The 16,709-nt window shown below is 37.7% G+C and overlaps 1 protein-coding gene across 1 annotated transcript; it reads right to left on the bottom strand.

Annotated features, from left to right (window-relative positions):
• LOC110994638 (polycomb group protein Pc) lies at window positions 1–16,530 on the bottom strand. The gene is made up of 3 exons (XM_022261418.2): window positions 16,389–16,530; window positions 15,366–15,755; window positions 1–1,198 (listed from the first exon to the last, which is right to left on the bottom strand). The coding sequence occupies exons 2-3, from the start codon at window positions 15,432–15,434 to the stop codon at window positions 428–430; spliced, it is 840 nt and encodes a 279-aa protein (XP_022117110.2). The 5' UTR covers window positions 15,435–15,755; window positions 16,389–16,530; the 3' UTR covers window positions 1–427.
• Window positions 16,531–16,709: the final 179 nt, after the last annotated feature.

Below are 16,709 nucleotides of genomic sequence, written 5' to 3'. Positions count from 1 at the left end.
TTCTCTATAATATATTAATCGCTAACCGATCGACAGGTACGCACTGAAACCAGTCATTGTTTATAATAATTCAACAAATAATAGACAATTTTTAACAATTGACAATAGCTCTTCTATATTATGTACAAAAAGGTGGTCAAAAGTGAGGTACAATGGGGCTCTGGGGCCGATAAACAACCAATCGTATTCAATGTCGACTCGCCACTGAAAGAGGATCACACCGACTATACTGTGCCCACAATGTGCCAACAATAATCACCCCGAACTGCACAATGTCTGGTCACCTCATCAACTTTCAAAACTTTCACATCACAAGTTCGCGGTTCGATCGAGTCGACGCTGAAGTAAATAAATACTAGCTACCTAGGTATGTACACGAAAACAACGTCTTAGACACAATTGGGCCGCGATCCGGCTGGTGAGGCGTTTACGTCACGTCGAGCGGCCGACCCGCGCGTGCTCTGAAGAAGCCGTCCTGCGTCCTGCACTCCCTTATGGTCACAGTTTGTAGGTTCACGGTCACGTCGGTTATGAAGATCTGGTCGGCGACCGGGGAGCGAGCGGACCAGAAGGCCGCGCCGCGTTTTAAGGGCGGAGGGGGAGGGGGCGCCGGAGTGACGGGGGGCTCCCCCCAGGAGTCCTCGTCTTCCTGCTGCGGCGTAGGAGGCGGGGGTCGGGCTCCCTTCGGCTCGGCCGGAGCCGTCGCCGTGGGCTGCGTGTCGGTGCGTCGCTCTCTCTCGGGGGGAGTGTGAGCGTCCGCTTCTTCGGGGGAATGGGGCGCCCTTCTTGGCCCCGTGCGGGGTGCGGCCGCCTCTGCCGCGGGAGATGCCGGCGCAGCGGCGCCTCCAGGGGGCGCGGCGAGCGGCGGGGGCTGGCTGTGCGTTCTTCCGCCGTTCAGTTTGGTCGAGTCGTGCTTTTTCGCCGGCGGGCTCATGGTAATCGTGACGCCGATTTTACCGGACTCCTTCGAAAGCACTTCGGCCTTGCGCTTCCCGGGGGGCGGTTGGCGTTCTTCTGAGCCGCTGCGGGCGCGTTCGACCGGGGAGTGTTCTCGTTCCCGTTTGCGGCCCTGTCTTCTCAGCTCCTCTCCTCTCTCGAAGCTCTGTATGAGCCTGGGGTCGAGAATGTTCTCTTCCGGCTCCCAAGTGTTGTGCTTCGGTTTCCAGCCTTTCCATTTCACGTAGTACTCGACTTTGTTCTGAAAAGAGCGAAAGTGTCGGTTATTATTTGTAACATTTCGGTTGCGAGGCGTGTGGTGCGGAGGGCCGGTGTGGCGTGACTGAGAGCGGGGGCGGGGGGAGCGGTGAGGGGAACGCGAGCTTGCAAATTAATTTGCGATTCGTATGACCTGAACGGGTTTCGCACATTAACTGGCAAGAACACGGAGGGAGTAGCACCTTATTCTAAAATACAGTTAACACAAAGAGTTACATGTCAATAACATATTAATTAGTCAGTTCGCAATACTTTATATTATTAATAATAGTGTATTAATGAACTAATAAAAAAGTCGGGCAGGTATGGCGGGCCGTTGCGAGTTTATTTCGGCGCACCTGCTCAACACAGCTGTCGCGATATCTCCCTCGGGATCGGCCAACATACCCTTGCTGTCAAAAACATGCCGTTATACACATGCAACAATCTCAACATGCATAAACTCATCAAACAATAGAAGGATGTATTTTAAATAAAATTATCTAATATTATCTTGCGAAAGAAATATTCCAAAGGAAGTTATACGGTCTCATCCGGTCACGGCGTACACCTGTGATTTCATTAAACCGCAGAGACCCAATCTCCTGCATATTTATAAACGACCTTTCACTTCACCCGCTCACATGTGCTTGGTAATTTCGTACCTTATTGCAATGAGATAGAGTACATAGTTCCTTAAAGGTCTAGTGAGATAGGGCGTTGCTGAACTCGGCTAAACATTGAAACCCTCGCGCCTTATTGGTTTTACTGGCGAAGGGTGAGTCAGCTTCGAGAGAGGTTCGCGTTACTTTGCAGTGACGTCTAATTAAGTTTCTATTATTTTTTGGTTTTAACACTATTTTTAATATAAGAAGCCGATAGAAGATGAAGAGATGTAAACAGCATCACGCACGCTACAGCTAAACACAGCTACTAACATAAAACATTATAGTCTTTTTCCCAATCTATCCCCCTATTTATCAATCTACATTATCACGCAGGAATAAAAGTTTTTAGGAAAATCAGGGATATTTTGTACATATATAGGTACTGTAAATGTATATAATTTTGTAGGAATTGGTTAAACGTCAGATATATATTTGTAAAATGAATTTGAAATAATATGATTCGTTATTTGTAATCATTAAATCGTAAAATTAGGGAAAACTAGACAAAATATGTCTCCAATTTATATTCTGTTTATGGTATATGACGTGAGTGATCAATTTTCTATAATCATTGGCCTATACGATTGAACTAGGCATAGAACCCATTCCGCTCTCTTTGACAGAGTTACCCTAACAAAGCATATGATGAATATAAAATACAATAAAACCAAATAAAAACATCAAGACATCATAACTAAACAAAAAACTTCAAAAAAAGCATTTGGGACGTGTTAACAAAGTGTGCATTGCACGGCGCACTCTCATTGGCCGGTGGGCGGGGCTTGCCCACTACACCACGATATTTGTGCGTATATTATAGTCCCTATCATCCACACATAAGACTCAATTTGCTTTGAATGGGCGGTGCCGGAGTCATGGTAATAAACTCCATGGGCGGAACGCGTCTTTCGACGTAGACGCCAATTAGAACCGATTGGAACTTGCATAATTAATTCCGAGCTGTAATTAATTAATTTGTTTCTGTGGCAATTGTGAGATTTTTATGACATTCAAGAAATATTGCTCAATCTGTCTTCTGTTACGCTACATCTAGATGAATGATGACTGATTAGTTGCGTAATATGGACGATTTACGCATCTAAAAGCAACAAACATGGTTAGTGAAGATTATGAGGGATTTGTAGAGGACTGATCTGTTACGACAATTTCGCCGGTACTCTGAACTTGTTTTTTCAAAATTAAAGCCCTGATATTGCAGTCTTAGGATCGCGGTTCATAAACTTAGGCCCATATTTGATAGTGTTCACGTGGAGGTACATATATATCTATATATCTAATGTAAAACAGACATTCATATTGAAGTCAAAATCGCTTCCGCTATTGTATCGATGCTGAACAATTCTTATGATATTTGACTCCTGTGGGACAAGATATAAGTCTAAACTACTTAAGAGCATTACAGGCACTAAACATAAGTAAATTCTACGTTAATTTGTGGTAACGCCTGCAAATTAATATCACATTACATGTTTTGGAAAACTAAAAAAATTTCGCAGGCGTTTCGCACATGCAATATATTTCTACGTCCTCTTTACACCCACACTGCTCTATGTATTACATATCCAAACACATGCACTTCTCAATTGTCTCATTTCCACGGTATTTATACTACATTCATTATTTCTCTGCCACATACCTACACCATTCGTTGAAATCGCAACGATATGTAAGTAGTTCTGAATAATTTAAGTATACGTAATTGACAATGTCAATAGGTACCCGCATGTTTAACAATTTAAATAATCAAACCAACTAGTTTCATGATTTATTTATTTAAATTAAGTATTATACATTATTGTTAAATAAAATATAATACAACCATTTTTCAAATTTCTTATTACGTTTCATGACGTTTGTCAATGTAACAGGCAGGCAAATAGGTGATCAGCCTCCTGCGCCTGACACAACCATCGTTTCCTTACGTTAGGTATGTTTTCAATCACAGTTCCAGCGAATTTAAATGCGCTCATAGAAAGTCCATTGGTGCACAGCCGGGATCGAACCTACGACCTCAGGGCTGAGAGTCGCACTAGGCCAACGCTACTTAATCATATATCTTTAATATATAAAGTAGAAGGAAAAATCTCCAACACAGCATATGGCATCGTTTATCAGGCTATTCTCTAACAAGACTTGCAGTTTTGTGTATCAAGACATTTTGATAACGATATACAAATTTATTAGCATATTTAAAGACACCGGTTGACATCAATTAATTAATTAATTATCATAAGGTCATTAATTTTATATTCTCTACCGTATTACGTTATTTATTTCTTCCATTTGTTAATTACCAACACCTGTTTCTAAATTTTTCAAGTTTAAACTCGTTCTCGATTGCTGTTTGAAACTTATTAACAGTATCTTTCTTAATTCAACTATATTGTGTCAGTTTGATAATCATCAGACACTAGCCGACATGTAACCGCCGCTAATCAAAAGTTGGAGCGATGCCAGGCCGCGTCAGCGAGTGATAATTAATGCCGTGTCAGTGAGTGACGATTTTGGCACGTGGAATCGTAAAGAACAAGGATAAATTGGGACAATCAATATAATTGGTGAATAAGAGAAGAATAAAAGATTTATAGAGTGGTATTACAAAATCTTTTGTTTATATGGTTATTAATAGCTTTGGATTAATAGAACAAGTAGGGATTAGATGAAAAGAACTTCATCGTCTGGATTATCAAGGAGTATTTCTGATATTCACCAGTTTTATGGTTCAATTTAAAGCTATTTGTCACTGTGCCTCGTGTCGAACGGCAATTTGCGTCCAGAGGGATCCCTCGCGGGCAAATAGGGATGACGCGGCGCGATAGATTTATTACCAGGGAATAAGCAATATAACGTAGGTGTATTTGTTATTAGCACGAACTGAGATTTTGTAGGGCGTTTCCCTTCTTAATGCGTTTCGCAATAAATTGTGTTTGATGGATTAAATAAGGACATTTGTACATATATTTGTAATGATTTTTTTTAAACGATATGTGAGCTTATAAAATTACATAATTAATCATTGCTTTTTTTTTAAATAATAGTGTTATTTTTTACTGCGGCTATCTATGTTTATTTTAAACAAGGATTATCAGATGATCTAATTTTTGGGTACAATATAGAGTCAATAGGAATTAATGTAAGAAAACACTATGCTTTTTGGAAATCGTTGTAATTTCTCACTTCATTTATCACACAGAAAAGGTTTCACAAAAAGAGGTCATAGCATTGAAGAAAAATGGGCTCGCAAAGCTTCGGCGTAGGGCTTTCAGTTTTCCTTCTGAATGCTAAAAAAATCTCTCAAAATATATTTAAAAATTAAGAAAGAAAGCAATGAAAAAAAATAATACTATTTTTTTTTATTATTATTACATAAAATCCTTGGCGCATTACTTTTTTAAATATGTATTTCATCGTTGTCTTCGCGTCTACTTTGATATGCCATGTAATCATTCAACCTTAGCAAATAAATAAAAACATTAGTGACCGTTTGTTTGTAAAACAGCTTAAGTAAAGTGAAGTTAAAATAACTTCCCACTTAAGCCAAAAAGAATTATTTTTAGAACCAGTTCGTTAACTTATAGATATACGAGTTCGTTGCATAAAAATATAAAATTGGTTTAACTTCAACCACTGCCAACCCTACAAGACCAGGGGTGAATCCAGGGTGGACAGGGGGTGGATTAATGGCTCGGGATTGCCCGTGGGGAGCGATCAGACGTTTAAGCGCTTCTCAAATTGCTCCTAGCAATATACGGGAGACGTCATTCGTTACAGCGTTTGTGATGTAATTTAGTTTCGTTCACGAGATAGTACGTAATATTGGGAAGTTCCTTGCTCGAATTCCGGAATACAATGTGGAAATGGACTAATGTTAAATCAGATTTGTCAGATTTTTAATCCTACTATCTAGATATTATCTATATTTTTTAAAATATATCAGTGGCGCTTTTTAGATCTAAGCCTCAGTTTTCTGTGTCAGTTTCGTGTGCCTGACACAACCCGTAGACGGTTTTCGTCACGACGGTTTTTCCTAATCGTTAGATGAGAGTCAGCAAGCTTAAGCCTGCTCTTGATACTTTAGTGAATGAGAAATGTCTTCCGAGATAAGAATACTATGAACATGAAATCTGTCATTGAATGGTGTGAAGCCAGGTCATGGCACACTCACGCGTGACTGTGGGGAAAGCGTGACGACTGACGACACGACTATCAATTAACACACCTTTTATGGCTTTACCGTACGCTGTATTGAGTACAATATCTTAATGCGTTTTTGTCTTATAAATATTAATTAATTCAACATAATTTACAATTATTTCTTCAAGTGAATATTATTCGAGACTTGAAATTTTCAGTTTACGTACTTATTTAGACAAGGTAAGTCTCATGAAAAAATATATATAATACAAATGGGATTGTATATAGATATATTAAACTAGTTTTTAGCTTATAAATAGGAGAAAGAAGACAAGAACTTACCTACATATGTATAGCTATAGAAGAGAATGAGACTACTATTTCAGAAGACTTTTAGTTCTACAGTGGGTACTCATTACTGAATACAATCATCTATTAAAGTTACAAAAAATATAACGCAATTTCAAGGTGTTGTAAATCTAAAATGCATTTATATAGAAAACCTCATTGTATTGAGATTAATAAGTCTGTTTATGGCTTACGTCGAGTTCAATGGGTTCACAATAAACGTAAGCGGATTGTATAAGATTAAACTACGCTCAGGCATTGTTCCTTTACCTTGCACTGAGACCAATATGTACGAAAATATACTTTTTCTGGATTTATTGTATTTTAATTTTTGAGAAAATTATATATATCTTTAAATATCTCCTACGATTTGTATAATAATTAACTACTAATATATATAATATTCTGATTTATTTTATGTTTTTTTCTTCAGATTTTACTTTATTTCGTTCTAGGAAGCGTTATTATATATACTATTTTTTATTGTTCCAATAATTTGGAACCCTAATTAATGGGTCGCCTGGAAGAAATCGCTTGTTTGCGATAAGACCGCCCATTGCCTTATAACATTATGTAACCTGCTTTTATGAATATTATTTTTTTTGTATAAGGTAACGAAGTGGTTAATAAATAAAAATAAATAAGTATGTATGTATATAAATAAATAAATATTATAATGAACAAGTTAGTTAGTTTACTATCCGTTTTACGTAAGCGAAGTCGCGCCCGACAACTAGGTCAACATAACTAACTAGTAGACACAGTTACCAAAGTTTGGTTATTAAAACATATTTCTATAGAGCAGAGAGGGAACGAGGTAGCAAATAATTTGCTTTCACGAAGCGTACTCCGCACACTAATTGGATTTGCTGTGGCCGACGATAATAATTACAAGCACACTGGAGCATTTTCGTACATTGTTAGTAATATTGAAAAATATACAAGGACTTAATAAATGAAAAAAGGTATTCCTGACAGAAGTAATAATGTTTGCAGTCTGTAAAATAATTACTAAAATCATTTCATCAGCTCGCGTAAATTTATTTAAGTAAAATTCAATTTCTACATTAATTTTCTACTTTATCGGTCGCCGCAAGGCATGGAGGGTTAAAAGGGTGGGTGGAGGATGAAGAGCCGCGGGCGATGTAATAAACTTGATGCTTTATTAATATTCCAATCTTTTTTATGCCTACAATATTTTGTCACATAATTGAAACTTGACTGTCTTATTTAATTGATGCTCGGCAAACATGCAGAACAGTTTTAAAGTGGTTCTAAGCAAAATACATCAAATATTCAAAACACGCAAAGACCTCCAAGAAGTTGTGCGTGCTGAGACTTCATTATAAACTTCTATTGTTTGTTTGCACATATTATCTAAAGTAGTAAAAAGATTATAAAAACAAGTTTTATGGGACAAAACTATCGTAAAATTCATTCATTCTAAGAAAAAAAAAGAAAAATCCATCCCCAATTGAGTTGCAAAATCAGTGTTTCTTTCGTAACAAAACTACCAGGAGCATAGAAGTACTGTAGAGTAGGTAGATAGCATATAACTTATTTATATGACAGACAGGGACAGCACTGCTTGTGGGACGAGATAAAGTTTGTGAGAGGGGGAAAGCTAGAGGCGTGCGTACGTGTTAGACAAGGTTCGAGATATACCGCAGGAAGAGGTGGGTAGGGACGTTAGAAAGAGATAGCTTTATGTGGGTGGGTACATGAGCGATAGGGTAAAAAGATTTCTTGTAGTACTTGGCGACGAATAAATTTATCGTTAGACTTCTACTTTTGGAAGTGTCACTGTCAGAATTTCCAAATGATTTACATCAATTAGTGCTTGCTATAAGCGGTGTACCTACATAACATCTTCAGTAGAAAAGTAATTGGAATTTAAGCACGAAAACTATTTCTTATAATTTTAAACAAATTATGTAGAATTATTTTTAGAAACAATATATGTTACCTAATATATTTTAAGTACCTATTACTTGTCTATTAATTATGTAAATATTTCTTATATCATTTCAAAACGCCGAGAGCCGATAATGATGGGCATGGAGAGTCCAAAAGAATGTCGAATAGAAGAATTGGTAGCCCAACATAAGGCGAATACCACGACTACTTTGCCTTGAGCCAGGTACCACTGAATAGATAAACCGGAAGAGGGCCTACTGCAGCTAAAAGCCAATGTAAAGGTGTACTGGGCAGGGAGAGAGAACGTTTCCCTATTCAGAAAAGGGCAGCAAAATTAAATGTATTACGAGTCTAAAATGTCATAAAAAAGAGCTAATAACTCAATTAAGCGGATAAACAAAACAATAGCGGGTGGTTTTGACGCGGGGGATGACTGAACCCTCATCTCCGGTCCCCTCATAACACTGATTGCATTCCATTGTTATTAAACAGATAATTCAAAGACATTTCGCTAAAAATATTAAAGGAAATATCGCATAGATAGTAAGATAGACCTTGCGGCTCCATCAAATTTGCTGTGAGGACATCATGAGGACCAGCATGATTAGGATTCAGAGATAAATGACTACTACAGCGTTTTTGATATAGGTCTTAGCACAAAGTGTCTATAGTGTTATTTGTCAATAAGACAGACACATCACGATAAAGAACAAGCATCATATTATCTTACGTATAATTAAAATGTTCACAGGATTTGAGGGTCTTACAAAGGGCGACTAACTCACTAAGTTGCAACGCAAACACTTGCTGCGAAGTTTGCTTCGCAACTAAGTTTAACCAAAGATACCGTAACATGAATTACTTTCCTACAAATGCGACATCGGGTATGACCTGTCAGACTAGGAAGTGAAAAGCTAGGAACGTGATTATCTACCTGCTGCTGCATTTGCGGATGTTGCAGTACCCCTACTGCAGTTTAAGTATTACATTATCTTTGATTTTGAACGTCAACAGTTATTGTCTATGATTGATATGAGGAAGAAGTATTATGAGGGGGCTTGATATGAGTATTATGAATGGCATGTAACGGAAATATTTGCGGGAGTGGTGGCAAGAGTCGACTGTGGTAAAAAGAAGTGTTTATTATGTCCAATGGTATGTTTTATACTAAGCTGTACCTATTAGAATCTGAGTGCATCATGAGACATCAATTTCCGGCTGTGCCATGGATCTTTCCATTTCATTTACCAATTACGTGTTGTTACCACGAGAATGTAAGTGCATATTTTATTTCACCATGCCTTCTGCTGATAATGGACAAATCTTTGTATTTAATTCATTTTTAATTACTTACTTAAAATATCATGTGGACAGGGTATATTGGCGGCAGTTCATTACAAACGTTGCGTAAAAGAAAAGCCAGTTCTTCTCTTCCGTTTTACGCCCTTGAATTGAGAACTGGCAGTAGGAAAATGTAACATTAGAAGCATTACTTCTTTTTATGAGGCTCATAAGTGTTACCCATATCATTTTTGACTTTGAATTGATTAAGAAATACTTCTGTGGGCAGATGTTTTCACAAAGTAATGGTGCGCTGGGCACCTAAAGGGGACAGGCCAAGATCGGGTGAAGGCTTACTTGAGCCGCAGCAGCAGCAGGTCGGTTGACAGCATGGAGGATCCAAAATCTCTCACGAGAGTGATTTTAAAGGAAGATAATAAAAGTGTCAGTTCCAAATTTATTTTTATAGAACCTTACAAACGGGCAAATACCCACCTGATTTTAAGTGATACTACTCATGGGTGCGCCAGTGCGTTGCCGGCCTTTTAGGAATTGATAGGATCTAAGTCGAATAGGTTCGCATTAAAATAACGTGGGAAACATCACCTGTCATGTCATATCTTACTAATTACAATTCCTATCTGCATCAGATAGGGGCAGACAAAAACGCAGACCATTTTGATATATTTACATAATGGCATAACAATCGTACGAACCCCTTTTTTATCCCCTAATTCGTAGGGTTTTAGGGGAAATGCGGTTCCTACCTGAAGACATTCTGTTCCAACGTAAAGGTGCCTGATGATGAATGGCTGGTGTTTTAGCGTCTTCGAACACGAGATCAGGCGTAGATGACCGTATTTTTATTGAAGGAATTTGTAACGGAATGTATGAAGTAGGGGACGCAATGACGTTACTTTGATATTCCCTACACAATTAATGCGTTTCTAAATATAGGGGACCCATTGATATAACTTTTTATATTCCAGCCGAGTACCTACGTAAGGGTATATAAGACCCCGTTACGCAGGGAACAGCGCGAACCGTGGAGTATCTTTCGACGCATTTTTTTAATTAAATTTTGCTGTGTATAATGCAAGTAAAGTACCTAGATACTTATACCTAAAACACATGACAATTATGGTAAACATGTTACAAAATATGAAGAAAATATATAATTCAGTTTCCGGCGCGTGGAATTGGTTGGCGGTGATAACATTACCTTTCCTCCCAAAATAGCGACGACGTATTTCAAAATGACAATATAAAAATAGATACCAAATAGACAAATAAAAGTTGTTTCATTATCTTGTACTACCTGTACAGAAATTAGGTATTTGAAGGCCATGCTTTGATATCATATAAAACACCTCTCCGTAGTTATATTCGTGTCTCTTGCCTTTAAAACCAGTTGAAAGATCGTATTTACAATAAAACCGCATGAAAAATAATCAGTGGATATTTTGAGCAACTTTGAGACGTTTCGCCGAGTCGTTTTTGCTTTGCTGTTTTATTTGATTGATTTCTACATAAGTATTAACAATGTATATTCGCGATACTTGGCCATGCGATTTCTTCAAGAAACAGAGTTCTCCCCTTTTGAGTTATGTTGCGAGATATTGAGAGCTACTCGATTGTGAGGAACTTGCATGGATCTGGTAAGCGCTGCGCTTTTCTACGTTCTCATTTTTTCTTACCTTTTTAAAATATATTTTTCACATGTTTCTTCCTCGTAATATGAGTGATGTTTGATGGAAGAAATAAATACTTAACAGTTTTTCTATTAGAGTAAGTACGCTTTTTGTATTATGTATTGAGTAAATAGGCATTTAAATTAAACAACTAAAATAAAAATAGAACGAATACGACTCCATAGGTGTCGCAAGGTCCCCTGTTCCGGTTGCACTTTTTTATTTCTAAAACCGGGATGGATAAAATTACGAAGAGGCATTGTCAGGCGATTATTTTTAGAAAATTCGGTTCCTTTGTGTCGTTTCCAACTTCGTTTCAAATTCACGTCGCGTGTCAACTTTGGTGATTTTTTTTATAAAAACCGTTTGCAATTGTACCTTTCTAAAGATATCGAATTATTAACAGTCGGTATTTATTATTACTACATATTTATGATTCATATTCATTCATTCGTTATACAATCAAGATATTGGCCATTTCGTTAGCAATTAGCTCAGTATCCACCACACCACACACAAATTACATAGATAAATTTTACGAAATTGTTCTGATAAATGAAAATCTATATTAGCGCCATCTGTTCGAAATTGCAAGAATTATTAAGCGAAAGAGGAATGCAAACGCGATGTTAATGCTCGATTGATAGGATAATTAAAAGTATTATTAGTCAAATCTAAAAATTATAGTGTCAAAGATACCGAATCATTCTTAATGATAGCCTAAGTTAGGAATCCAAGTATAGTATTATTTTTTACTAAGCGCGTGGACACTAGAATTGCTGAGCGCTGATTGGCTGGCGGTAATGGCGGGGAGCATGCGCCTTCGTCGTTCGCTTTGGCCACAACCAAATACTGGCGCGTTTGGTACAAGATACTAGGGCCACAGCACTCTGTAGGAGTTGCTCTACCATAGACAACTTTCAACGTAATTTGAGCTTTAATTTCAAAGAATAAAGTTCAAATTCTATGCACAGATTATGTTCAGTCGCTCAGCTGCAGATAACAAGGTGAATCGTGTTCATTCGATTATAGGCCTAATTGCATTACAATAAGGTTTATTTTGGTGTTAAAGTATAATGTTCTGCTATTAAGTAGTTTCCCAAATTAGACACGGGCGCTAGCAGAGCAGAGGTCTCGGAAACTTTTAGGCAGCTAGTAATAATCTATAGAAATGGTGTGTGTTAATTGAACTATATTAAAAGTTGATCCAATTCAATAGTGCTTATTTTCTCTAGTATTTGCTTAATGAGGACACTTTTTACGTAACTTGAATGACAAACAAATGTTAGGATTATAATCGGTGTCTATAATATAACTTAATCTTAGCTAAGGAAATAATCCACGAGATACTCGAGATGATTAAGGGGTAATATACAAGTTTCTGTTTATTTATTTTCTATTACGAGTTTATATTAAATTACCTACCTAGAAGTAGATATATCTAATTAACTTCTAACGTGGCACGACATCAAACCTAAAAACCAGGAGCTCTAATACGACAGCCTATACTTGGATGCCAGGAGGAAGCTCCAGACTTTCTCTAGACAACAAAATCCTTATATTTTTATCGTCATTCTTAATCCCATTTGGAATTTTGGACACAGGACCTTCAATTGTGGGGCCGCGCAATTGATACAACATAAATATACTCCAGCGACAACAAACCAAGATCGGAAGAGCAAGTTCAAAAGTATGCTACATAACCAACGATGAATCAAAGAGGAATTAGGGAGACATACATACAAAGAGCGGTTAATCTATCACCCAACAGTATGATACGACTACATCACCATAGTCTATGGCTAGAAGACCGGCAGTAGATGAGTAGATGCTTCCAATGCGAAAAGGACAAATACAATTTAGAAGTTATTTTAATTGAACTATAAATTAGACTACAATTTACGTTGACTATAGACAGCCAATCTACGTATGCTATAAATAGCTATAAGCTATTCAAGTGGCACTTTTAGGCTGTTTCAATATCTTATCTAGGTGCCAGCGACTCGTTATGTTTAATTTAGAAACAGGACATTACTATTATGCATATAATTGAAGACAAAGATTATACTTTGTGTCAAGTGAAACAAGAAAGTCATCTTATTTATGAATTCAGACAGAAGGTTCAGAAGAACTTTATCATATATAAAATCTATGGCTTTGAATCTTATCACAATTGCCCGAAAACAGACAATCATCCTGGATATAAAGAAAAATCGTAATGACTAACTGGTAATGTGCTATAAAACCAAAAGAAATCGTATAGTTATCCGGCTCGAAGGACCAAAATAGGTCAGTTAAGATTCCTGGGTGATCAGGTTGCGTCAGATTTTATTTTCACTCACAAATAAGCACTCGCTTACACCAATAGAATATAAGCGAAATAATGATATATTAATAACTATGTAACGAATGAATGCAATGTTTACAGTTGAAGAGAGTGCCTGCGTATGGCTACTTTGGAACAAACAGAACCTAAGATAAGGAAATCACCACGCATTTAAAAGTAACAAAGCCTGAATGAGCAAACTGTATAGCCTTGGCTCGTACAAATACTATAACAATGTCAGTCACGATAGCTAATTTTAACTATTTCGTTAACTATTACATGCTACTATTGGTATATCCAAAAATCGCACTTGCCAGAGGGGGCAATGTAAGTATCTATAGGCAGCTTACCTATCACTTAACATCAGGTGATCCTCCCGCTCATTCTGTTATATATAGATGATCCTGATATGAGATTTAATAAACCCTTTGTAACTAAACATTAAGATTTAACAGTAAGATTTTTCCCATTACAAATCTAATAAATAGACAATGGTGTAATATTTGTCTCAATCACTCTCTGAATAATTTCGAAACAAAATGAATGTCATCAAAGTCATCATCATGCATCAATGCGCTGAAGAAGGTAATTCATACCACTAAACGCGCATTCTTTAACTTGAGGAGCTGCATGGTATGCTCCTCAAGTAGATGAAAAAGGAAGCCACAGGTTCCATCTGGAAGGCATGGAGGTCTGAGCTGCTCCAGGTAGAAGAAGTAATATCTTCGGGCATGTAATCCAGCAGCTGTATATTCATATTATTCACCGAAATAGAAACTAGACTCACGACATTATAGGACGAGCACAAAATATTTTTGCACTTTTAAAAAGTACTAGAGGTTAATGAGTGTAATAGAAGTTATAAAATATTTTCAGTTAACATGACAGACTGTTTCTGTTATAATTATGGTACCGTAAACAGTATGAAATCAAATAGGTAAATTAAAATAACGTCTCCAAGACAAATGTCTAATGTTATGTTAAAATATTATTCATTTCAATAACTATCTTATTGATGAAACATATATACAATTATGTAACATAACCTACATATATAATTTTTACCTATATTAAAAAGGTCCAATAATTAATAACCTGTAATTCCAATTCATGTGCAATTAAATAACAAAAAATAAGTTCTTATCTACACTTACCTTTTCTGCAGCCGCCTTTATTCTACTTAATTATACCTTATCTCCATAATCCCTTAAGGCGTAAAACAACGGTCAAACATAAACCTCAACTTACAGGACTAAGATACATCAAAAATAATTTACCGTTTTATTCAATAAAAACGTTAAACTCTACTTAAATAGTTAAGAACACGTTTTATACTTGTAAAACTGCATATTTTTTATTTCTTAGTATAAAAATAAGCAGGAATAAAGGATTCAGCATGAAGTTAGTAACAAGCAAATACAAAACACATCAAAGTGATCCATATGAAATAATAAAGAAATCTTCGCAAGGTTAACTTCAATACCCCCAAACATGTTTACTGTCAAACTAAATACGATCTCAAGAAGGGAACCAAAGTATTCATCTTAGCCCTCAGTTACAAAGTGTAAGGGGAACACGCCTGAATACCAAAACCCTTGCGATAATTTCTCAACAGCTGCTACGGGATCACAATGCACGGATTATGCCGTATTAAAAACATGCAACTACGTTGTTCAGGCAATGCAAGACATTGCGAAACACAATACACAAAATACCGGGCGTGTGATATGTGATCTGTGTTGTAAGCGGTATATGCTGCGTTCGCTTTCGCAAAAATAAGCTCACCTTTCTAATTCTCTTCTTCATTATACGCTCAGCGGCGTACACGCTGTCGCCCAGTTCCATCTTGTGCATCCCCAGTTTGGTTGATTTATTGTATCCAATAAAACACTGCAATCCAACAAGTGATCCTGTCACTGCATCCAATTAGCGTTTCACTGCAATCCCGCACACATTTGTTATCACAACGCAATGTTCCTCCACTGACACTGTTCAAAGTTGCCGCGCGAACGATCCTTTCGCGCGACAAAACTTCAAACGTCCTCTCACTGTACGATCCTCGGGCAAACTGAAGGGAAGGGGGAAGAAGCCGCTCTCCCCGCACGTCTCGCCTCCTCACTCCGCCGGTCCCCAACAGAGTGCGCTACGCACTCACAAACACCCGTTCGATATTATCTGTAAACAAGTTTTATTTTCAACATTAGTATAGGCTTTTTGACTTTTCAGCAATATAGAGTTTTATCTTGGTATGTTGTATACGTTTTAGCTGCTTACTCTAACAATTTGAAATCTTATAAAAACATTCATACCTATAGTATATAAGTGGTAAATAATGAGCTTATGTAAATTTATATTAATATCTTTTTATCTTTATGCGAATAATCACGCGAAGTAATTAACTGACTAGTCAGGCCATTCCCATAAAAAAATAGAGCAGTAGTTAGGTATTTTAAAGCGTTGAATGTGTCTCGGCTGAGTTGGCGGGCGATTCCCCAGTCCCCGGTGCGATGTCCCAGAGTGGCGGCGCGCGGTGGAGGCACGGTCGGTTGTCTGATAGAGAGACGTTGCCGTACCGCGCCAGCTGCGAGAGAAAGACGAGCGCCTACCCTATTATTTACGCGCGACGTTGCCGCACCGATCGGCCTACGTTGATTACGAGGACACCGCTTTTACGTTCGATCATCCGGCAATAAATTATACTCGCTAGTTGCGTTTGAAGTCGTTTTATCGCAGAACTAACTACAACAACATTATAATTCGATTACTGCCTATCATAATACAATAGTGTGTGCATTATAATTAAATTACCTGAGTTAATAAAGAAAATCCAGTAAAATTCAGAGTTCACCCACAAATGTCACTAGAGATAACATATTTGAGGTCCGTGGCAACGAAAAACCGGTTCTAGAACATTTGCTGAAATCGACCGCGAAAACGTCTACACCACACAGCTCGCTTGAAGTAACTAAGGCATTTTCGGTCGTATCGAATCGGAGCAGCAGTCGTGAAAGGTCGGCGTTTCGGGGTTCGGAGGGTGCGGGAGGGGTATGCGTTCAACCAATGAGGGGGCCCGTCTGACGCAGGCGGCGGACGATGATTGCCGCTGGCCAATAGGCGTCGTTGTATTTG

This window comes from Pieris rapae, chromosome 7 (assembly GCF_905147795.1).
Source record: "Pieris rapae chromosome 7, ilPieRapa1.1, whole genome shotgun sequence".
NCBI lineage: Eukaryota > Metazoa > Arthropoda > Insecta > Lepidoptera > Pieridae > Pieris > Pieris rapae.
The sequence above is the reverse complement of the archived record's forward strand: the minus strand, read 5'-3'. Positions and strand labels throughout refer to the sequence as shown.